This window comes from Rattus norvegicus, chromosome 7, assembly GCF_036323735.1.
Source record: "Rattus norvegicus strain BN/NHsdMcwi chromosome 7, GRCr8, whole genome shotgun sequence".
NCBI lineage: Eukaryota > Metazoa > Chordata > Mammalia > Rodentia > Muridae > Rattus > Rattus norvegicus.
The window spans coordinates 18,813,281-18,837,536 of record NC_086025.1 but is presented as its reverse complement, the minus strand read 5'-3'; the positions used below and the strand labels follow the sequence as shown (position 1 = coordinate 18,837,536).

The 24,256-nt window shown below is 44.8% G+C and overlaps 2 protein-coding genes across 14 annotated transcripts in view; both read right to left on the bottom strand.

The window, feature by feature from the left end:
* Positions 1-5,902: 5,902 nt before the first annotated feature.
* Smokl4 (sperm motility kinase like 4) lies at positions 5,903-23,964 on the bottom strand. 8 transcript variants are annotated; one of them, XM_063264572.1, is made up of 11 exons: positions 22,341-23,964; positions 15,812-18,504; positions 15,533-15,673; positions 15,056-15,251; positions 14,496-14,827; positions 13,505-13,658; positions 12,419-12,456; positions 10,988-11,810; positions 10,714-10,916; positions 6,574-6,749; positions 5,903-6,411 (listed from the first exon to the last, which is right to left on the bottom strand). In XM_063264572.1, the coding sequence occupies exon 1, from the start codon at positions 23,824-23,826 to the stop codon at positions 22,345-22,347; it is 1,482 nt and encodes a 493-aa protein (XP_063120642.1). In that variant the 5' UTR covers positions 23,827-23,964; the 3' UTR covers positions 5,903-6,411; positions 6,574-6,749; positions 10,714-10,916; positions 10,988-11,810; positions 12,419-12,456; positions 13,505-13,658; positions 14,496-14,827; positions 15,056-15,251; positions 15,533-15,673; positions 15,812-18,504; positions 22,341-22,344. The 8 variants fall into 8 exon arrangements, with proteins under 8 accessions (XP_063120642.1, XP_063120648.1, XP_063120643.1 ...); XM_063264578.1 differs by having other exon boundaries at positions 10,714-11,810; positions 15,056-15,273; XM_063264573.1 differs by having other exon boundaries at positions 10,714-11,810.
* Positions 5,903-24,256, bottom strand: part of LOC134479845 (putative sperm motility kinase W) — a 665,424-nt gene continuing 647,070 nt past the window's right edge. Inside the window, exons 13-17 of one of the 6 annotated variants that reach the window (XM_063264549.1) lie at positions 12,419-12,456; positions 11,639-11,810; positions 10,714-11,195; positions 6,574-6,749; positions 5,903-6,411 (exon numbers count right to left, since the gene is read on the bottom strand). The gene's annotated coding sequence lies outside the window, so the exon portion shown is untranslated. Of the gene's footprint in view, positions 6,412-6,573; positions 6,750-10,713; positions 12,457-24,256 lie in introns of all 6 variants that reach the window. The other 5 variants (XM_063264543.1, XM_063264547.1, XM_063264546.1 and 2 more) reach the window with 5 other exon arrangements.

The following is a 24,256-nucleotide window of genomic DNA, read 5'->3' as shown; positions in this document are numbered from 1 at the left end:
AAAGAAGTGAGTCAGTCATGGTGGTTTGGAGGAATCTTGCAGCCTGACTGATTGGCAGTCTGGTTGTTTCTTTATTTATAGAGAACTCAGTAGGCAAGGATAGATTCACGTTCCAAAACATAGAAAATATCATTTTTGTCCCCAAACACGTTTTATCTCTTTTGGCCAGAAGTTTAGGCAACATTCATAAATCATGACAGAACAGAATTATCTTTTACAATTATCGTCCCTCCTTAACCCCAGAACCCAACAGTTAGGATATTGTGGATTCCAGAGCACTGGACAGAACAGCATCGATGCCGGCCTGGGTGTCATGTCCTGAGCAGTGGAGCAGGGTACTAATTGTCATTAGGCCTAAGAAAAACTTCGAGCCAAAGCTAATGCAATTATTATTCAATTTCCAACATAGTACGATGTTTATATTTATTTATTTGTAGAATTTATTCATATGTACCATCTTGTTCTTGGGCATAGGACACCACTTCATGAGAAAACTTTTCTAAGAAATGGAGGTCTTGACACCTCAGTATCCTATCATTTTTTTTCAAACCATCCCCTGTTCGTCAGAAGAAGCTGGAGATGACTCCAGTCCATCTAACTTTCTTGCTGTATCTTTTCCTGCAGAGTCTTGGTATATGTGGCCACCAATCTTCTATGCCACATGAGTGCCTGAGGGTATAGTAGGGAGAGGCTTTTGCCTGTTCTGCTGCTAAAATTTCTAGTCCACTGAATCTTGTTCACCTTTTTAAGTTCAGTTTGCTCTGATTACCTTGTTGTTGAGTAAGTACAGGGGAAATGTTCCAAGAATATCTATGAGCCAGAGACCCACTACGTGATCTCTGGTGTCTTTGAGTTACAACCTTCAGAGGGCAAGGATATCTTTCCAGTAGGGCCAGAAAGGCTAGCTCCCTAAAAACAGTAGTAATATGCTCAGGACTGTTGTGGGAAATCTTAGAAACAACTGAGATGTCCCTCAACAGAGGAATGGATACAGAAAATGCAGTACATTTACACAATGGAGTTCTATTCAGCTATTAAAAACAATGACAATGAAAGTTGCCGGCAAATGGAAGGAATCAGAAAATATCATCCTATGTGAGGTAAACCAGTCACAAAAGATCAAATGCGTGCACAGTAAGTGGATATTAGGAGAAAAAGCTTGGAATACCAATGAGTCAGCTACCAGACCATGTGAAGCTCAAAAGGAAGGGGCATTAAAGTATGGATTCTTCATTCCTACATAGAAGGGGTAACAAAATAATCACAGGAGGTAGAGAGAGGTAGGCACTTCGGAGCGAGAGGGAGGGGGTGGGGAAAAGGGGAGCAGGATCAGGTGTGAAAAGAGACAGGGAGACATACAGAGGATCAGAAAGTTACAAGAATGTGTGCAGCAATGCGGAGTGGGGAACTAGGATAGCCACCAGAAAGTTGAGATTCTAGCAAAGCAAGAGGCTCCCAGGACACATGGGGATCACATTAGTTGAAATACCCAACAGTGGGTTGCAAGATCCTGTAGAGAGCATATCCAGAGTTTAGGCATGGTTTGCGCCTCAGGCATGGGGCCACCCACTCATCTCAAAAATATTAACACGGAATTAATTGTTCCTATCTGAAGGAAATGCAGGGAGAAAGAATGGATCAGAGCCCTGTGTTCCTTAAGTACATTGCAGGGATCCCTGCCCCTAGTTGAGAACACTGTCCTGTATCAAGGCTGAACTGCAGATACATGCCACAGAGCTATTCCACCTAAGTCTGGGGTACTCATCCAATGGGTTCACAGGAGCTCCATGCTGAAGTATGCACATGGAGTCAATTATGAGAAGGAGTGACTCAAGGGCTGCTGATGTCCAAATGTCTGACCCAGCTCTGGCTTCACCTCAGAAAATCTGTATTTCTGGAGCCTCAGGTACCCGGATATTAGCCATGCTGGTCATTGTTTTGGCTCATAGGCATCTCAAATGGCTAGGACTATGCATCGCCTCTCTCTTCAACTACCTACTGTTCATTAGTCTGAAATGAGTTGATAAACTCAACAGCAAAGGACATTGAAGTACCTATAGGCTTTGACTCAATGAATAAATGTCAGCCTGCTTGATCCATGAAAGCAAGAGCTTCTAGTTCTACATATTCCTTTCCTTTGCTCCTTAAGACATCATGACCAAGGCAAGAAATTTGTAAAAGATAGTGTGTGATTCATACTCACGTTTACAGAACTAGTACATTGTGGTACAGCAAAGGAACAGTTGAGAGCTCTCTGGGCCACAAGCGGGAGGCAGATTGGGAATCACTGGGAATGACTTGGGCTTTGGAAACCTATAAAACAAACCCTAGGGACACAGCTCTTCCCCAAGAAGCACTGCCTTATCCTTCTGAAACAGGTTAACCCACTAGGAACCAAATACTGAATCACATGGTTCTATGGGCAGCAAACCCCTAAAGAGATCTTTAGCATCATCAGAAGGAAGGAAAAGGCCCTGACGCAAAAGTCTAGACCAACACTGTAGAGATGTGCTGAGGGCACTGTCCATTTCATGTTCACATGGAGCATTTTTGCAGAAGTTATAAGGGAAAAGGAACACCATGTATATAAGTTTGTAGTCTGGGTTAGGGTTTCATCCCTATTGTCCAGGGAGCTGTTTTTTGCATCCAAAGGACTCCTATGTACCAGTCTTGGTTTAATTTCTAGTCTGTGTGTCAGGATTTTCCCTGGACCTGTCAGCAGAGGCCAAGGAAAGTACTCAACCTCGCTGCATGGCCAGCCTCTTCAGAAGGACAAACCTCAGGAGTAATCACAGCTCCCTGGGCTTGACATTGTAACATTAGCCTGCCCTGGCCTTGCAGGGACCTGACAGGCATAATCCTACCACCCTGGAAACACAGAGGAGCATCAGTACTACATTTGTCTCGATATTGCTCTTCTCCAAAAGTAAGAGCATCCGAATTTAATGTTCACATTCCACGTCCTGACGACATCTGTGTTTTATTTTAATAATTGAATGCTCCTCCTGGGAAAAGATTCTTGCCACGTCTGTGAAGAACATGACCAGAAAGTATCTGAACAGAACCTAACGTCAAATAATGCCCCCAAATAAAGCCCAAACCACTTATTAAATGCAGGAAACAGTGGACACTTACTAGAGCAGTAAGGAGTGGACCAGTTCTGAGAGGGGAAGACAAGAGATATTGTGGCCAAAATCAGTAGGCATAGTGTCTAATGTTTATGACCCAAGGTTAGAGTGAGGAATGGATGGAGACCCACAAATCAGTGTCAGGAAAATAAACAGGCCATGGGTAAGAGAAAGCAAATAAGACACATTGCATGCACAAGTGCATTCACAGAAGCTTGCACATACACACACACACACACACACACACACACACACAGAGACAGAGAGGAGAGAGAGAGGGAGAGTGAGTGTGTGTGTGTGTGTAAACAGGACATTAATGAGGTGTCATTCTGCCTGGTTCCTTTTCTGAGCTATAGTGAACAATGCAACACTGATGCTGCATGTCTGAGGATCCCTGCATCACATCAATGGATCAGACAGCCGTCCTATTTTACTCGTTCTGAGGGACAAAATGGCTGGCATCCAGTGGGGTGGCCCCAGTTTCACTTCCCACTATCAGTGTGTAAGCAACCATGATTCTCCCTGTCCCACCCATCGTTTGTTGACCTTGGTTTCCTTGTTACCTGTCATGGTGGACAGGTCACAGGTCACATAAAGCACTTTAAATTCCTCTTCCAGGATGATGAGGATGGGGAACACTTGTTTAATTATCTACCTTTGAGGGTCTTCTTTGGAGGACCATGTCTTTAGTTTTGTAGCCCCTGTATTCATTTGATGACAGGGTTGGTGTGTGTGTGTGTGTGTGTGTGTGTGTGTGTGTGTGTGTGTCCACATGCGCACTCACATGTGTAGTTTTATGTGGGTCAGTGGTGTCTGTCACAAGACAGAAGAGCTGGCATGGATGAAAAAGGTTTAAAAAATTCCAGGAATTCTCCTAATTGAAAAGTGTAGGCATTAGTTACAACTCAGGCCTACTGGTCTCAGAACAAGTGACATAACATTTCACCAGGATGATGATGTCACTTAGGACAACACCTGAGATCCTCCCCCCTGCAAATGAAGCATCCTAACTTCTCAGATTGAGCCAAAGGGCAGCCTTCTTCCCTGGATCTCACCTCACCTCACCCCATGATGTTTTTAAGTTCCCTGTTCACAAGTAAAAAGGTCCATGAATTATTTCACCGAGAATCGTGAGAGCATCCATTTACTGGGCTGCAATTCTCCCAGGAAGAGTTTTCTCTTAGGAAGTGTTCCTTACTGGATCTTGGCACCATCCAGCAGTCTGGGTTTGAGGTTTCTCTGCAGGTTCTTAGCTTGCTACCGAAGATTCCGTTGGCTATTAATTGCACACTATATACTTCCCCTGACTTTTTGACTCTGGCTCTGGTCCTGGGGTTCCATATAATTTGTAAAACACTCACTGGACAAGCACTGTCTAGTCAGGGGCCAACCTCCTGGCCTATGTCAGCTTTGATAGACTTTTCTTTGTGGTGTAACCCATGTGTGTCCTCTTGAGCAGCTCTCAGGTCAGTCTTAAGTGCATCTCAGGGTGTGAACTCAGGATGCAGGCTTAGGGTGACTTTGAGGTCCATGCTTAGCACCAGGAAATAGGCAGCAGAAGGGTTGAGTAAGAGGCCTGGCTTAGATGAATCCCAGAGTATCATTCTTGATAAGACTCCCGGACTGACAGGTTTATTTTGGCTTCTAGGAGCAGGAAATCCAAGGTTAAATATTTCCCTGATACACAATGGAATGGTCAGAAGTCCAGGCCTAGGGATCTGATCTCCTGTCCCTAGTCCAGCACATAGGTAGGAGGAGAATACATTCTTGCATGCCCTGTCTTTAACGTGAACAAAGACTATGTGATATCGGGAACCAAGGCAGTTGCCTCATGATGCTGTGACTTGCAAGAGACAGAAGCAGCTAGAGCCAAGGTACAGATGGAGGCTGAGGCAGGCCCTGCTTTGGTTCTGCTTCAGTCAGAGCAAGAAAGTCCATCTGTCCAGCTGTGTGGCTACATAGGTCATGATACCTGGCACTTGACCTCAGTGTGTCCTACTCTTCTGCTAGCTTGTCAGCCATCCTGTGTGGTACTCAACCAATCCTGTATATTCCAGAGACTTCCCATATGCCCTTGGTGTGCCAGTTCCTATAAGGACAAGCTATCTTGTGGCTGTTCTGTTGTGGTGCAAGATGTCACATAAAGGACTTTCCTCTTGCGAGAATTGAATCATCTGGTCCCGGTCACATTCCTGACCTGAATCCTCCATACAGAGGCAGATGTGCTTTTCCAGACTGGTAACTGACACCTAGCCTGCTTTGGGCCATGAATTCAATCACACACTCCCTCCTGTGTTCCCCTTCCTTTCATTCTAGATGTAGAGGGTGGTGTGATGTCAGTATCTCCTAGAACCACCCATGACACCACCCTAGGGCCACTGTACTGCTCTGCTGCCCTGCACTAGTATTCTACTAATGGTGACATCCTATGGAGTTTGACAGAGAGCATGGCAGTCACAGCACTATGGGTCATGGAGGCCATGATATGTCAATAAGAGTCTCCAATGGTCATTTCTGTGAATGGCAGCTCCCAAATTCTAACGGTGGAATCCCTGAATGATTCCACGTAGGTGTAGTGTTGCTGAGTCCTGGACCTTTAAATAAATCTGTAAGATTCTCATGTCAGACACCTTGTCCTTGGATTAATTTCTGAGTGTTATCTGTACTGCTTTGAGCTGTGGGTTTCTGAATTTGTAGGGGAGAATCTTGGAAATATCAGGCTCTGAGCCTTGTTCCCAGTCAAACAAGTTTTAAAAGGGCCAATAACCACAAAGGACAGAACTTCAGTTTTAATGGTAACTGTGAGTCCAGTCTATTTCCAGCCCCTTAAAGGGGTAAAAATCTTTCTTGGACTATATGTCAAGTGAGATAGCATAAGGACCCAACACTTCCAAAGTCAGGACTTGCAAAGTTATACCAAGGAATGTATGAAAAAAGGCCTGTGGATACCTGGGCACAAGATTCGTGAATCTGCTATCCACAGACACAAGTTTCACAATCATAGTCCTAGTTGCAATAGTATCAGCCACAGGCTTCTCCTGTGGAGTGGGGCCTTCTTCATGATCTAGGCTTCAGACGTAACCTTTGACCTGAGTCTGTCAGACCCTTTGTAGGCTGGAATGTCTAAGGAGACTTTGGTCCTTGCACCTTTATCCTGTGCACAAATGCTTTCAAATATTACTTAAAGATGTGACTTGGCCTTAGATTGGCCAGGCTTCTTGGATGTAGTCCATCTTCTAGGCCTGGGCTCATCAGGTAGAACAATCTCTTCAGTATCAAGAAGCTGAATGTGGAGAACAAAAGGAAGGAGATTGTGTAAATGGAGGGAATATTTTTTCAGAAGATATGTTCCCAGCTCTTTCCCAATAATTTTTGAACATACCAGACATTCTAGCACTCTACCAATGAATAAGAAAACCCTCATTGCCATTCCTGTCCCTCTAACCTGATGTCTGAAGAATCAGAAGCTCTGAAATGTTAGCCAAGGGGATATGCAAGAGCTGAAGGTGTCAGACAGGGAGCTTGTGTGTGCTCTATCCACTGTGTCAGCAGCAGCCTTTTTTATTTTTTGGAAAGAGTTGATTTCTGCCATGCTGCCTGTCCAGAGGCTTTCTAGACATCCTGTAGAAAATGTCAGGGTCAAGCACTCAGTAATTCTGTTGTTGGTTGCCCAATTTTATTCTGCATGGCCCATACTAGGGAACAACATGACATCTCCAGGTCTTTGTTCTCTTCCATACAATGGGGTAAAAACTGGAAACAACCTGTCAGGGGTGTCCTCAAGTATACATCAAATGCCCGGTCACTTGTGGACAGACCATGACTGGTGATCAAGTTTTACAAAACTTTGAGAATGGGTGAGCACAGAGAACATGAAGATCCTGGGTACTGAGGGAGAGAGACACAACTACACCTTCAGGGACCTACGCCGAGTTATAGAAAGCATCACCTGTGCTATCAATGTACAGAAGACAGTCAAGGAGACCCACTGCACATCCTGCAGTAACATGACCAAGATTCCCCCTGGAGACTCAAAATCTCAAGGTCTGCGACACAAACATAAAGACAACCAGCGGTGAAGATGATGGACAAAGGGTTCCTTCTCCATAGCTGAAAAATGTCTAAATGGTACTTCTGAAGAATGCCCAGTCTACTGTGCACAGCCCAACAGTCATACAACAGAGTTTATATTTTAATGTTACTGTGTGCTCTCTATTTCCTGGTCTTATAGGAGCATCATGAAGATGTAGGGACACGTTGCAGATATGCCACTGTCCAGAGCTTTCTTAGCAGACCAGTACCTTGCTAAAGACACAAGCAGAGCCCTAATGACCCAAAAGACTCCAGTAGACTTCTTATGCCTTTTGTGCAAATGTGGGGGAGGAGGGTAAAATAAATTTTCTGGGCACTTACTTAACAAAGGGTCTAGATCACCTTATTATACTTGATAAAAGTCACCTGGAATCTGCTCATCATGAACCAGAAGAGACTCCTTTGTCCAATGACTGACAGATCTCTACTCTCTACCAGGATTGCCTTATGAGGGCCCAAAGATGTCATTGCCATCCAAGGATGATCTACCTTCTGGAAAATGAATTCTCAGAGATGGATGGAAGGTTTATACATGATGATAAATGTTGGGAAGAAGTCTGGAGGGATCACATGACTTGGTGATGCCACAGGCAGGGCTCAAAATGGAGGCACACAGTGGTCTACAAAACAGTATCTGTTGAGAATCCTAACTCATCCACCATCCCATAAAGAGAAACTTATCACATACTAGACTGTGCCTTGATCAGAACCAGTTTGGTCCAAGATGAAAACCTGTGAGAGAGTAGTGAGGAGAAAGCCAGCTAAGCGTCCAGTTCTCATTGTGCACCGCCACCCACAGTACAGCAGTGTACACATAACGCTTGACCAGTGATTCCAGACTGTGGGTACCTGTCCTGCCTCACTCTGCTCAAGTACCTTGAACTCAGGAAAACCCCACAACTCACTCAGCTTCTACTTAGGGCATATGCCAGCCGACCCCTCATTGCAACATCATCCAAACTTTGTAATGTTCCAGATTATGGGAAGGCTGGTACTTCAAAAAAAGAACATGACATAATCTTAGAGACAGCAAGGACACATGACAGATAAGGAGGATAAAACCCTAAAAGATGACAGTTACCTACAATAAAAGGATCATTTATGACATCTAGTAGGACCATCTATCTTTACACAGTTGTGGGAATGCCAAAGGCTTTTAGTAGATTTGTCTTTCAGTACTGCACTATAACTGTATGGACTCTGCCTGGCTATGGCTTAGCCTAGCCTTTTAAAAAGGACTATTTAGGCTCCACACTAACAAATGAGTTCTCCAAATTTTAAGCACCATCTTGAGCATCGCATATTTGAACACATCACTGAGAATTTGAGACTATTTCACAATTTTTTTCTTTACCCACGTCAGTCTCATGTCTTCGAGTTTCCTTGACAATTAAGCCCATGACCACAACATTGCAAATGGTCATTTCAACTGCTTCTTGCAAGCTATGTTAAACTGACTGCACATCAGACAATACATGTGAGAGGGTCTTCACAGCAACCATCTGAGAAAAATGACATAGTCTGCCTGCCTAAAGCAGCAGGGTCATTGCTAAGAACCAGAAGGAGACATCCCCAGGAATCACTGGCCAGATGCGACAGAGCCAATCTTGGGGGTTTGATAACTAGTAGGGTTGGAGCAGTGGTTCAGGAATATAATGGCTTAGAAAAACAACATTTACTGTTTTTGAATACATCTTGTATGTAGAGTTTTATGTTGATTTTCATGAATGTTCATATGTACCAAACAATAGTAAAAGCATTTAATGGCATTATGAAGAGCACATGGCATTTCAGGATGCAACCTCCAAAAAAAGTGGTAGTAACAAGCCAGATTGAGTCCACCCTTGAGACTGGGGAAGCTTAGAGTACAGCATAGCATTCTGTGAACCCAGAGAGCATGGTTGCAATGTAGCCACAATGTGCAGCAAATGGAAGCACAGCTACGTTAGAGACCACACTGACCTGTATTCCAGTGGCTGCCTATGTTAAACTCAGAGGATCCTGGGATTTCCAGGGACCAGAAAGAATCAGATATGTGATCCACAATTTCTTCTTGGGACAGAAGAAATTGACAACCCTGCTCACATCTATGGGAGAAGGAGCCCACTTCTCCCTCGAGTTTTAAATAGACAGAACACTGCTATGAAGAGTATGGGGCGTTGCCCCTTTAGAGACATCCCAATGTCATTGCTTCATGTCCCGAGAGGATATGTTGCTCAGAAAGGTCAGCTTGCAGTCATGGTCTCCCTCTATTTTGGTCTTAATAGCTAAATTCTCTGAGGATCATCATGAGAGGATATGTCACCTCTGCATTCCCTTCAAGTGCCAGCTCACCACCTGGACCTCAGAGAATTGAGAGATGGATTAAGTGCTCTAATTAGTTTGGAGGTGAGATCTGGGCCATGTCCGGAAAGAATGGGGTGTGAGTTACTGTCTTTTGCAATGGATGGAATTGCTGCTTTGGCTCACCTCAAAAGGCCAAGGACATGACGGAGAAGCTGTGAAGACTTACACGGTGGAGGGATATCCTGAGAAATCATTCCCTTGTCTACTATACAGGGAAACCATACAGAAGGAAGAAGATGTCCACATGGCTCACAGTAAAGCCTGCTGTGACAGGCCTAGTTGTGAAGTGAAGTGGGCTCATTCTAGAGCTGTTAGGAAACAGGGAATGGCCGACATCTGCCCATGTTACACAAGAACGAAGCTTGCTGTGACAAGTCTAAATGTGCAGTAAAGCAGGCTTACTCTAGAATTGTTAGGACACTGGGCATGACCAAGAACTTTCCATGTTACACAAAGAGAGTGCTATGAGTTGGAAGATATCGAGACTGTGTCAAGGTCATGGCTGTGAGAATGACTGAATTGGGTGTGTCTGGGGAGGAGACTGTTTTCAAAATAAGCCAGGAGGAAGGAAAGATCCTGAGAAACTTGATGAGTTTCTCTGTTGTTGGGGCAGTCACTGTCAGGAGAGACCTCAGAAGGGCCTTGGTTTCCCCTTCACACAAGGACACAGTGTATTACTTAACTCAGTCATGGACAGACATGGGTACATTTACCAAGACACAACCAATACCCTGTCCTTCCATATATCAATAATTTAGAATCATTGAGTTATTATTCTAGTCAGTATCTAACTCACACCTGCATCACATAGGATAAAGATGTACAGGGAACATCCCTTAAAACAGTTGTAGGGAGAGTGGTGGCAGTTGTCATTTGCAACAATGTTTCCAACCTCACTTGCTTAGGATGTGGTACAATCAAAGAATCTGCTCTAAGTACAGGGACCTCAGACTGCTCGTAACAGTTTCTTTTTACATGAAATAGATACATGTCCTCCATGCCTCCTGAGAACAGAACCCCAGGACATCAGCTATGTGTGGTATGAGAGGCAGAACTGAGCTCCACTTTGTACCCTCTCCTCTCAGAGTTGTTTGGAATCCCAGTATCTCAGCAGCAAAGACTAGGTTTCCTAAGATGATCATCTTACCTTCATCTAATAGATGAGATCCACAGTGATGGTCAATTCTAATTGCAAGGGGAGACTATGGAAAGACCATAAGAATGGCAATCTCAATCTTGTCCTTCCGATTTGTGGTGAACCTCTGAGAGCCTCATGTCAACAGTCATCCTAACTGTAACACCTTCACTCATCTTCTGGGAGGTAGGACTATATAGATTTCTTAGTGATGCCTAGAAGACAGAATTGGAAGCGTTATGGTGTTAGACCTCAGACCCGTTTCCTTCTGTGGACTCCCTTCTACCTTGTTGTCCTCATCTCAGAGGCACATTGATCCTTGAACAGGTTGTTGCTTATTTACAGGAGATGGAGGTCCCAGCGAAAAGTCACGTGTTTTTCAAAGCATCATTTATCCATCTCAAACTCTCTGTCACAGTTAGAGCTTGGCCTTCACTCTTTTGACACTTACTCCAACTTCTTCACTGAGTGCAGCACACTAGAATAGGCATGACCTTTGGAGAGATGTGGTATATTAAATGTTAAAGGTGGAGATGGAAGACAGAAAACCCAACATGGGTCAAGATCATGTGAGAAAATCCCGCCCTTTGCTTTCTGGACTCCCAACTTCTACAGAAGTTGTGAATGATACTAACAAGAAAGGAATGAAAACAAGTCCTGTTCTGAGTTTTAAGTTCCTTCTCACCACTGAGTTAAGATTGGGGTTACTGGCTTGGACTTCTCACAGGTAAATAAGAGCACATTGTATATGGGCTCTGGGTACCTTCGTGTGGGCTTACACATCATAAAGTGTTATAGATGGAATAACTTACCCATAGAAAATTCTGGCAAAATAAAGGTAGAAAGAACAGTGGCAAATAAAGTACTATGCTAAGAGTCGATATGACTTAACATTAGAGAACTAAGCTGAGAGATTGAGGATCTCCAAATCTACAACCAAGACAACTCCAGTAGACAGAGAAGATTGTGTTGTTGCGACGGGTATCCAAAGAAGGAGAACAGCACATCTGTGGGCCAATGCCTAGGCTCCTACTCCCGAGTCCAGTCAAGTATTTCTCCAGCATGTACTGGCACAGCCTCAGATCCTTCAGGTTCTTCACCTACAAAAGCTTTTCCAATAATAGGTAGTAGAGTTCAGTTACTAGGTCCTTTATGAGTTTGAGAAAGACCTCACTTGAGTTAAACTTTGACCTCCACAGGCTCTCCAGGAAATATACATGCTACCTGCCCCCACATGCATGGACACACACACACACACACACACACACACACACACACACACACACACACACACAGAGAGAGAGAGAGAGAGAGAGAGAGAGAGAGAGAGAGAGAGGAAGAGAGAGACAGAGAAAGAGATAGAGATTGAGCAAGGGAGAGACAGATTGATAGACAAAGAGGGAGTTAGGCAGTAAGAAAGAGAACAGGAGAGAGTCAGAAACAGAAAAAGACGGAACAAAAGTTATAAAAACCAGAGAAGAGATAGAAGAGACAGACTACAGACAGAATGTAGGGGAGAGTGAATAGGTAAATGAGAAAATATGTAAATAATTTAAAATGCTTTGCAGGGCTACATGTTCTCAGTGCCCACACCATCTGTTTAAATTAGGGTAAAGTATATAAGCATCATACATACCTAGCAGCACTGATTTGGACTTACTCTAAGAAGCACAATCTAGCTGCCATAAATGCCATGAAAGCCCGACAAGTTGCTAACCTTTATTGGTGGGAGGGGCTCCACAACTGTCAAAAGACCTGGCAGAGGAAACAGAAAAAGAAAAAGATCAACCTGAAGGCCAAGAAGTCTGCTGTGAAATTTTTATCTCTGCCTAGAAAGTACTAGTCAATGACACAGTACATACATCATAGTGTTGAGCTGATGGCTGAATGGAAACACTGTCAGGTATAATATGGGGAGAAACTGAGAAGGCCAGAAAGGACACACTACAAGATGTCAGCTTTGACCCTAGGTAAAATGAGAAGCTAAAGCCTCTAGTCACATATCTGACAGTTTTCAATGTTGAGCGGCGAGGTGGCCACTGGGAGAAATTCATGATCTTTAATTATAACTGTCAATTAGTACAGGAAACGTGACCTGGAGGGAGAGTCTTCACAAAGGAATCCTCTAGATGATCCTTCTCCTGTGAGCAAGTCTGTAGAGAATCGATTTTATGATCTTAAATGACATGGGAAGTAACAAGAATTTTAGCAGTGCCACTCCCTAGTCTTAGGGAAAGACTTCATAAGAGCAGAGGCCTTTAGATGAGCACTAGCAAGCAAGCCTACATGCATGCATTAATTTTTCACACTTCTGCCTGTGGATAGAACATGGGTAGCCCCTTTGTAGTTCCTTAGCTACACTGTGCTAATGCAGTATACCAGGAAGTGTTAAGTCACTGGATTGAAATGAAACTAAAAATATTTTGTTTCAGATAATCACACTGACACTTAAAAACAACAACTCAGACAACAGTGGAAGTTATCTGGTGGTTCTCTTAGTCAAATTTATCAAACTGTAGCTACCAACTCTTGCTCGGTAGGACCAGGTGGACATGGCTTCACTCTCTATGAATGTCTGATCTCCATTCATATTCTAAGAAAACCAAGAGAAGAAGGCACTCTGCAACAGCTGGATACACATATTTCCCACATTTAAGGAATAACCAATAACACAAAACGCCATCACATTTGCACTTGGACCTTTTCCAATCCCTAACCAGCAGAAGAACTCTAGGTCTTGGCACTGAAATGGATGACCTATATGACACTTGATGGTGGCAACCAGGGAAGGGAGGGGCCATACCATGTTGATCAGATATCCACACTACATATGCTTGTGATGATGCAGATGAGGTTGCTTGACACATTGTTGGTGCCCTCCTGTCTGCAGACAGAGGCTTTTTTTTGGCCTGCCTGGTAGCCACATTGAGCAACTTCTTGTGGGAAAGCACCAGGATCTGCAAGGGACAATTGAGAGTATGGAATACCATGGGATGATAAGGACAGAGTCCCCACTACGTTGGTCATGATGCATCCAGAGCTTCTTCACATAATGACACTGTACTGAGACTCTGGAGAGAAGATGTGTAAATAGACGAGAGGGTGAACATCCCAGGAAGACAGTCACAGGGATCAAGTGCCCAGAAGTAGAGGACAGCAGAGGGTGTGTAGATGGTAGAACTTTAGAGGATATTCCCATGTTCCTACACAATCAGGTCAGTTCTGGTATTGAGTATTTAGTTCTAGTATTTAGAAAAGAATTAGAAAAGATAGAATCAAAGAAAAGTGTTTTTCTGTGCTGATAACTAATCACAAATTCTATGGTGCTGAAGGATACAGGGATGACTGGATCCAGTAGCCCCATCTTGTGCTGCTTCTAGGCATTGCAGAAGGCCAGCTATTCAACACACTGTGTTAGTCAGATTCCCGTTTTACAGCACTAAGCACCCTCTATAGAAAAGGAAGCTGGATCCCAGAAATCAATCAGAGTGGGAGAACGTTCCTGAAGTGGTAGGCAGGACTGCAAACTGACCAGTGAATATCAGAGTGTTCAGGGAGAGCATTCATAACCTATGATGTTCAAAGAGTGAGGAGAAATCTGCCCACACCAAAGATCCTGAAGGGTCTCTTCATGGGACACGCCACCCAGGGAGCCCTCAGTCTCTATCAGCACTTCAGGGCTCTATTCATCCTAGGCCTACTAATTTTATGCTGGAACTAAAGGAACTTTGGGAAGTGGGTTGAGATCAATCACATAGTGAGAAATCCACATGGGACCTCCCCATCTTCCTCACCTGGTCTTTCCTTTGATGTGTAGACACGGTCCTCTCTGAGACAGAATGTTCCAGGAGATTGAAGAGTGTATTTTTTCACATATTGAACTAGATTTTTAAATCAATAGCAGCATTAGCTACAATAGCAGTTCAAAATCAGAGGTCAAGCGGTTTTGCCTTCACTGAGAGATCAGGTCCAGACTTTCAGGTCAGACTGTGCTCACCAGTGACAAACAGGGAAGGACTTTGGTGCACAGCCTCGGGATTTGGGCTCCAGGCTGTGTTGCCTCAGTCAGAAAAGCCTCATGGCCCTCGACTGCTTCATTGGATGTCAGAGTCATAGTTGGTGATATCTAAAAAGAGGACAGGGACAGAATGTAAGAGAACAGAGGATTGAGCTAGGTCATTCCACCTGTAACAACCCAGTGTGTTATTTGTATAGCTAAGAAAATTCCTGGACAGTAAGAGGGTGTGCTGAGGGAGACTAAGTGTCTGCATGGGAGATAAAGCCAACTACAGTGCTGGTGTACAACCAAGGTTCAGGATTACCTCTGGTGACAGTTTTTATCTGCACTCCTTACCGGCTTAGAAACTGACATGCAAAATCAACGATGGTTAGCCACGTGCAGCAACATGGCCTGTTGTTTCTGGGATTCCTACACTGTCTCTATCAGGATGGCCTCCTCATCTTCTGACAATCCCACCACCAGCACAACAGTAGTGCACACTTCAGGCCTTTGGCAGGTAGTAATACCCAACACTCCCAGGGTCTGTGATCTGCGTGGAGAACAGCATTTCACTAAGAGATGAAACACAATAAATTTCCTTTTAGGGTGTCCATAAATATCTATCACAGTATCAAAGAAACTCGTCAGGTCCAGTCATTCATGATGGCTGCCTGTCACATGGCTGCTATTGCCTTCCTTCTCATGCCTTCTTTCTCTCCAGGCTCAGCTCGACAGAGCTGTCTTCTCAGGGACAGTGTTTCCCAACAACCTGTACAAGGATGGGAACTGACAGTTTTATTACTGTTTTTACCTGTTTTGATGCAGACTTACCTCACCACCTCTGTCTTCCTGGATGTCTTGGACTCTGCCAGAGTGTCAGCTCCTTGGGCACAGCTTGTTTGTCACACTAATGCCACTGGGATCTGGCTTCTCCTGAGAGCCTTACACGTCACAATGCTTACTGAATGGCAACTGACAAAAGGACAGATGACACCAATTCACATAGACAGTTTAGAAGCTGTGCTCACATCTAGAGTGAATCTACATCCTTACTCCTTGTGGGTAAGAATGACAGGACTGTGAAGAGAGTAATGGCTTCCATGATAGTACCTGAGGACTGGAGCAGGCAAAGTCCAGGACGTGAGGAACAGGTTGCATAGCAAAAACGTGGAACCCAGCTTTCTCAGACATCCCACAATTTGAACACCATCCCAAGTAAAAGCAGTGGTAGTGGTCAATGGTCCAGAGCCAGTGACTGACCTACAGAGGCCATCCTCTGTGCTCTTCAAGTCTTAGGACTGGGAAGCAAGGCTGGGGAAGAGTCAGGGAGAAGTTGTTGTCATTGGCTAGCAGGGCTGTCACTAGGAAGACACCAGAATAGAATGAAGGTCTGAACAGGGCCTCAGGGATTGTACCCTGTAGCTTCCAGGTACAGTTGTGGCCCCACATCACTTTTGCCTGCAGCCTCCTATGGTCACATTCCTCCTCTGCTTTCTGTTTCCTTGGTGACAGAAGGCTAGGTCTCCTACATGCACAATCATCATATGAGCTTGAAGGGCAGAACAACCTTGTCAAGGATACATGGGCTTAAAGAGGAGATGGTGACAACATTGCAGCTTGAACTGAAGGCAAACAGATCCAGCTACACTGTTCATGTCCAAGTTCACTCATACAGGCATTAGAGTGTTCAGCAGCCTCCCTTGTCTTCAGGCTCCACATCATGGCACCCTGTGTTCTATATGTACTCGGGCGTTCCTCTTGTATCTTTTTGTCCTAATGAGGACAAACTTCATTCCTTAGACCCCAGAGTCCATCCAATGTACTGTACATTCTCGCACACTGAAGTCCTCCAGAGCTGGATTTTGGACAGAATTCCTGGAGAGGCCTCAGAAATCTCTGTACAGTCTTGGCTTCTGATCACCAGAATATTAATTTGATTGGATCAGGGTTCCAAATATCTGTTTTCTTCTCTTGACTCAGTTGAAGAGTATGGGAAATAGAATTAGCAGAGTGTTCCAGGCAGTTTAAGAAGTCTGTAGGAGCTAACCTGTTCAAGCTCCCTTAATAGACAATGACAATGGAAAGGAGGAGGCCTCCTTGGCTTTCCTCTCTGCAGGGTTTCTCAACAGGGTTTCTCAGGAGTGACCTTCACTGATAAAGGTTATGTTTGGTTTAGCAGGAGGTGACCCTTGGGGCTCCTGATGGGGTTACAGGTCACCAGAACACCTGTCTCTTTATCCATCATAACTTTTGGCCTCTAGTGGTTTGGCAGTGTCCCTTGCTCTCAGGAAGTGTTCTAGTACTTGCAGACAGCATGTTTCACACTGATTCAGGCCTTTGATGTTCTCTTTCAAACTGGGTGCCCTTCAAGAGTTCAACATATGTGCATGCTCTGGGCCTCTTCCTTCCTGATGAAATTCTCTACTCAGGAAAGATTCTGGTACAGGCAGACATACTATTTCACAGTCTTTCGAGCTCAGAGGTTCTCTCAGAAAAAGCATGACTTTTAAGTGGTCAGGATATATACACTATTTTTCTCATGTGGACCGATGTCCACATAGACAAGACTATTTCATTTCCTGGGTAATTACACAGAGTTAGGGATCTTTCTGTGCACCCCAGAAACTTACTACTCCCCTCTTCTGGTCAGATGCATCGTCCGTCCAAACCTGGTGGATTCCTGCGTGCTGGTGTTGATTCATATCCAGAAGGAACACTCAGCTCTCACCCTTGCAGTCCACCTCCTTTGAGGCCTGAGCATCTTAGTCAGTATTAAAAGGGAATTCAATTTTTTTTTTGCATCCAGCATCCTACTCTCATAGTCCTCATGTCCTTAGTGTTCCCGCAGCGACATTAGCACAGTGTTGAGGTAGGCAGGTTGGTTCACATGGAGACAGGGGAATCCTCACTTCATTGTTAAGGGCAGGATGGCACTGTTAGGTAGTCTATTGGCTCAAGTGCTTCTGCCGTAGATATGGACAAACACAGCTGCTCAGCCCATCCTGCAGCTGTCACAGGATCTTCCAGAGACTGTCCATCCTGAAGGTCCATACGGACAAATGAGGACATGGAGGTTCAGATCGACCTTTCATATGTGTTCCATGAATTGCGGAACAAGATTCAGATCAGAGCATGGGAAGGAAAGGTCTTCATGCGGATAGGAGATAGAAGGAATTGGAGAATGAAGAAAACGAGGACCAGCTTATGTATCCTATCAGAATGAGTGTTATTTGGTCTTGAGGTACAGGGATCGAAGGCTTCTCACATCTTCTCGCCTGATTTCAGATGGTTTGGGTGGCTACCAAAGAGGCCCTGTTCTTGTGAATCAAGTTTGTGTGGAGAATCCTCTATCATTATGTACATACTTCATTAGGGGATAGGATGTTGTTTTACTGTTTGGGCGTACGGAACTAAAGTGTGGGAACCAGTCTCTCCCTGGTCTACAGATGATGGTGTCCATTCTTGGCAGATGCTCCACAGTGATACAGGAATCACAGAGCTCTGGCCATTGGTGTTCTTCTGAGATGCAGGGAGACTTTGAGGGGGCCCATTAGATAGTTGACCATTTTTCCTCTGCCAGGCATAGATCATCACTATAGATTTCATATGGATACTTGTCCCTGCAAACAGCAGTCTCAGTTTTTCCTGCATACCTTGCTCAGGTAGGAGGATTTTAGTTTGTGTTTTCAGTCCAGTGTTGCTAATTTGAGTTGGGATCCTTAGCAACAATGAGCCACTGTCCTTGTACTCCGGAATCCATGACTATCCTGGCCTCAAATGCACCATTATCTGCAGGAGGGAAGCTGAAGGAGGGAAAGAAATTAGTTGTGAGGGGGACTTAAACCCAGGTTTCCAGGACAATGACAGAATAATCCTTTCTCAGAACCTCCGACTGAATGAGACCTCCCTTTGTAGATTATAACTAGGGGAACTGCGAAAGCACTCAGGAGGGAAGGACACTAGAGCAAGTACAGAGAAGGGAGAAGTTATGGATCCTTTCCCTTTTCCTGAATGACTAAAGACTGCACTTGAGAGAGCCAGAGGCCATGAAGAACTGCTAAGGCCATTGACTGCTGGATGTCAGGATGTTGTGTATCAGGAAGCTAATGGATCACCATGTCCTTAGGGTGAGAGGGAAGAGTCCACATGTGTTGTTGGGCTTTGTCTCATGCTGACTCTGGGATACAGAGAGTGCAGACACTCTATGTATTTTCTGAATTTAGGTTCCAGAGGGATTCTCTTGACCATCATCTGCAGATAAATCCAGCAGCTACAAATCCTAGAACTTAAACAAATGGAGGATAGAATTGATGAGGAGATGGTGAGTGGCTGAGACACCTAATAGATACCCGAGTGAAAGTGTGAAATAAGACAAATTCAAGTTTTCCACAGATCCAAGTAACAAGACAAGTGCACACCCTGATGTGACTGACATGCCAGAAAGGGATTGCCCCTCCCCATATGGGTTGGACACTTTCCTGGAAATTTGGTCAACTTTAGCCCATTTGGGATGGAAACGTTTGTTTACATTATGCCACTGCCTGATTGTCCACTGCATTTATAGTACCTTTTCTTGATTAATGCTTTTCATGATTAATGACTAAGTGTGTAGGGATGTGTGGATGGTAGCTCATCTGGCAGTAGGAAAGAGGTCAAGGAAATCATTGTGAAGAAGCCAGTAGAGAGCACAGGTCATGACCTCTATTCTTGTTTCTGCCTCTAAATATCTACCTTCAGTTACTATGACTTCCCTCATAATAGTTACATACATCAGTTTTAAATTACACAACAGTTTCCTCCACAGCCAAGCAAGACCCGCTGCTCTCTGTTCCTGGCAGCAATGAAGACAAAAACATTTGGTGAACACTTGTTGGACTGTGGCTCCAGCTCAGGGCAGCCTAATCCCAGAAGACTCATAGTAGCTTCCTAACTTACTGAAAATTCTCAGCTGGAGAAATCTAAGGAGACCAGGGATAGATGGTGAAACGTGAGAGAAAAAGCCAAGTCAGTATAACTGGCCGCTTTTCAGCTATACTTTAGAGTAGAAAGATATTCCTGTAACACTGAAAATGTTGTCTCGAGGTTATGGAGCCTTTGATTTGGATAGGAAGCATGAACACACACACACACACACACACACACACACACACACACACACAGATCCATAGAGGTGCCTGGTGACACTTTTTACTTAGAACCACCACTGAGTTTGAAACGCCTACAGGTGCATGTGAAGGAAGGTCGGGGCCTCTAGACTCTGGGATGCCACCATGAGCCCCATTTCTATTTGACTCTGTTCTTTCCCACTGTTCTCTTCACTATCTTGACCTTTCCAATCCTCAGGACTCAGGAGAGTGCACCCCTCAGGTCTTTTCCATGTGTGGACCTTCAAGACTGAGAGAGCCTGAAAGTCAAGAGGAATTTCAGGAGTTTTCACCTAAAGGAGAAACTTAGTTTATTCTTAAGTGACTCAAAACACTGCAGTATCAGAAAAAGACACCATCAGATGCATCATATACAGAGATTGATGCTGGCTGTAGGTCACACAGCTTCCGCCATGGCCCTCTGTGCCTTCTATTAGTTTCTTCCAGGGTCTCTCCTGCTGTAACTCTCACAAAAGTGTCTCTTCTGATGCCCTGGACTACCATGCATGCTCTTTGGTCTCTTACCAAGTTAGTTGTTTTCATGCAGAACTACACCATCATTTTTGTCTTCCTGATTTTCCTGGATTCTGCCAGGTTATGTGCTGCTTGGGGACAGATAGGTCTTCAGGCCTAAAGATCCCTGGACCCAGGAGTGAGTGAAGGCTTGGGACAGAACACATTTTTATTCAATGACTTCTGACTGGATAACTGATCATAGCATGACACAGAGTAAACCTAGAGCACAGGATTGAATCTCAGATCTCATTTTGACACTGGAAGACTTGTTCCAGTTAGGAAAGAATGACGTGAGGCCTATGAAAGAAAACTTAACTCTAGCAATGAACTGGACACACAGATGCTGTAGGGAAGAACTTGAACAGGCTCTGCCCAGAATGCAAAGAACAAGCTGGATGGCTAGGACACTGAACCCTAACCATGACGAAGAGCCCACACCCTGGCAACAAAATCCCATGGAAATGCAGGGACATAAGTCATGAGGCTAACCTCTGACAAATGAGGAGAGTTGCAGCTCCAGGCTCTTCAGATGTGGAAGAGGACTGAGTGTCAGAAAGATGGCAAATGCTTAGGGAGCAACCCTTCTAGTTTCCCAGGCTTAGGTGCTTTGAGGTTCACTCACAAGTTTTGCATCTTTCTTGGACACAGTGAGAGAGATGCGCTGGGTGCCTACTCTTATCCTTCCCACAGAAGAGCAGGTCACACAAGCCGAGTGATCTCCATGATAGAAGCACTGTGTATTATTCTCTAAATCTCCGTGTGGCATCCTTCAGCCCAGCACTGAGACTCATACGAGACATGGTAGACAGAAGCCTGGACTTTCCAAAGCTGGAGCACTTTTGGAATGTGCTTCACGATCACATCCTGGAGGCACTTAAGCTCTCACACCTGAAGCCCACTTCCCATGTCCCTCAAGTCTGCTGCTGTCTGCTGCATACAGTGCCCCAAGCCTACTACAGTAGATTCTCAAGAGGATGGCTAGTTCAAAGAAATTCGAGCTTTAGAGTGAGACCTCAGTGAGTTTGGTTTGTATGAAAGACTGGGAAGGTGTGTCCTAGGTATGTAGCACGTGTGGGAACGTGAATAGATGTCACTTTGAATGCCCAGTGGGCTGATCAGGAGCTGACCAAGCCAGCACATGCACTGCAGCTTAGGGAAAGCAGCAAGAAGAGAGCTATGGAGGGAAACTTCCCATTTCTGCTCCTTGTGAACTATGGAGCAGGCATTTGTTCTACTAACAGGGAGCATAGGTCTCCTTGTTGGTAGCATACCAAATAATGGGAGGAAAAGAAACTAGGAGCCCATGGGTCTGTGTCCCGGGACATTCAGTTTGAGGTTTAGTTGCCTTGAGCCTGGTAGCAAGGAAGATCCTCTAGTTGCTATTCAGCCCTGGTTAGTAGATGGTAAGTAAGACTATCATGACACTGTACGTCCAGTCTCTGAATGCCAGATTGGAACTTCTGGTGACACTGACCCCTCTCTGCTGCATGCAGGATACATAAGAACTGGGTATCCACAGCTGAATCCCAATGTATTCATTCAAGCAGCATTGTCAGACCTCACAGGACTCAGTACACTCTGCCTGTCCAGTTCAATTGTAGGGAGACATGGAGGTGGCCCCTTAGTACTTTGACCACTGTCACTCTGCCAGGCACTAGGTCCCTAAGCAGAGTCTCTATCTGAATATGTTCCCCATAGAGAACAGCCTTATATGCCCCCTTTCAGACTGGCTGTACCCACAATCACTTGCTGATTATTGCTAGTTCGTTTACATCAGCACCACCTAGGCATTCTCTAAAAATATTTCTTCCTCAGATGGTACGGAAATGAGCATGGTTTTATCCAGCTGGAGTAGACATACTTCTCCCCAACCCAAGAGACCCCATGTATACTCTTCTGATATTTCCAGTGAGAATACATGAATAAAGACAGAGACAATAAAATTCAGAGTGGAGATGCACCCTCCCACATTAGCTTACCCTTTTATATGGTACTGCTTGCTGCCTTTTTCAGGGGGGCCACTCTCTTGGAGGATCTATGCTGGGGTTTTTTCTTTGGAGCCCGAGGGAGGCAGCAAAGTCTTGAAAAGCAGTCTCTGATTCCTTTGCGGAGTCTCTTAAACCATCCCATCGTCTGAGGGGGAGATGACGTATTCATCTCAATGTCCTGCTTATGTGGCAGGATTATTTCAACTCCCAACATGTTGTTGTAGACACATGGGGAAGCCACCGGTCTTGAGTGGAGGGCACGGGTAGAAGTGCTTCTCTGCTTCTTAGGATAGTATACCGCAATGGGAGGCATGGAGACACACCTGCCCATATTGAGTCCTGATAGAATCAGGTCAAGAGGATTCTGTTCCCTTGAGGGCTGTCTGTGGAGGAGGCCAAAGTTGGGCTCACTGGCCCTTCTCCTGAGAGGAAGGCCAAAGACAGAGGGATGTGCTGGTGATGGGGGTGGCGGAGGGCACGGATCCCCAGGCTTGGTTGGAGTGATAGATGCAAGATCATACCCTTCGCTTACATGATTTTTTAAGCTCAAATATGCCCCCATTGGTTCATCGTATCTTTTCTTTTGGAGGGATTCCAAGATGTCCTTGGCTTTATACCCCATTGCACAGAGCATTTCTATAATTTTGTAATCTGGGTCAGTCTTGGGCAGGATTTTAAACTCACATTTCTTGATCCATGGGTGATTTTCAATTTCCTCTATAGAGGGCCTCATTTCTGGGGAAACCGTGAAGATTTGATGTATCAGGTTTTCGAGTTGCCCAGACAGGTGATGTGGAATGGTATAGGTCCCCGTTGTAATTTTTTGCTCAATCTCATCGATGGTGTTTCCTCTGAAGGGAAAGTAGCCAGTGGTGATGAAGTATAGGAGTACGCCCAAACTCCACACATCAGAACTCTTGCCATCATATGGCTGCCGTAATACCAGTTCAGGGGCATTAAAGCCCCTGGTTCCACAGTGCCTACTCAGTAATGTACCAGGTCTGCATTTGACTGCCAGGCCAAAGTCGATCAGCTTAACATTGCCCTCTCCATCTATCAGTATATTCTGTGGCTTGATGTCGCCATGGACAATGTCCAGACTATGGCAATGTCTTATGGCAGATACGATCTGTCCGAACATTTTCTTCGCCTTTTCTTCTGGCAGCGGGCCCTCCTCACTTATTAGTTCTACTAAGTTGCCTCCTGGAGCATATTGTAAAATAAAATGAATCTGGTTCGCTGTAACCAGAATCTGGAAGAGGGAAATTATATTTGGATGGTGCAGTAACTCCAAAGTGGTCATTTCGGACAGGATTGACCTGATGGTCTTCTTGCTGATCTCTACCGTTTTGATGGCAACCAGGGCCTGTGTTCTCCGGTGCCAGGCCAATTTCACACTGCCATATGAACCCTGGCCAAGAAAGAATGCCACCCTATACTGACTGCCCAAAGTCTTCTTAATAGAAGTGATGTCCATCCCTGTGATCTGGTGAACACAGGTTGTGAGTTACAATAACCAGTCAACTAACAAAATACACAGCTATCAAGGAGTCCCACAGGTCAACGTTAACCTGCTCCCTGGTCCTTCTGGACAAATTCAACAGGTTGGCCCACTGTCTTATACAGAGGACACTCATTCTTACATCACAGTGGTTCTTTGTGAGGTCACAGCATGAAATGCACCGAACAGACAAGGCTGTAAACCATAGTGGCTGTCTCCACTCTGGGCCTCAGGGAACTTTCCATTCTTGTGAAAAGGAAACTAGCCTCTCTGAGCTTCTTTCAGCAGATCAAAGAGTCAGTATTTACTGTTTAGCAATTACAGGCAGTACTGTGCTGCACAGGGAAGTGCATTAAAGCTTCAACCTGGTGTTGCGGATTTAGCTCAGTGGTAGAGTGCTTGCATA

What these genes read in the sequence shown, in the direction of transcription:
- Smokl4 (XM_063264577.1), bottom strand. Translation starts at nt 23,826, where the DNA reads ATGGACATCACTTCTATTAAGAAGACTTTGGGCAGTCAGTATAGGGTG.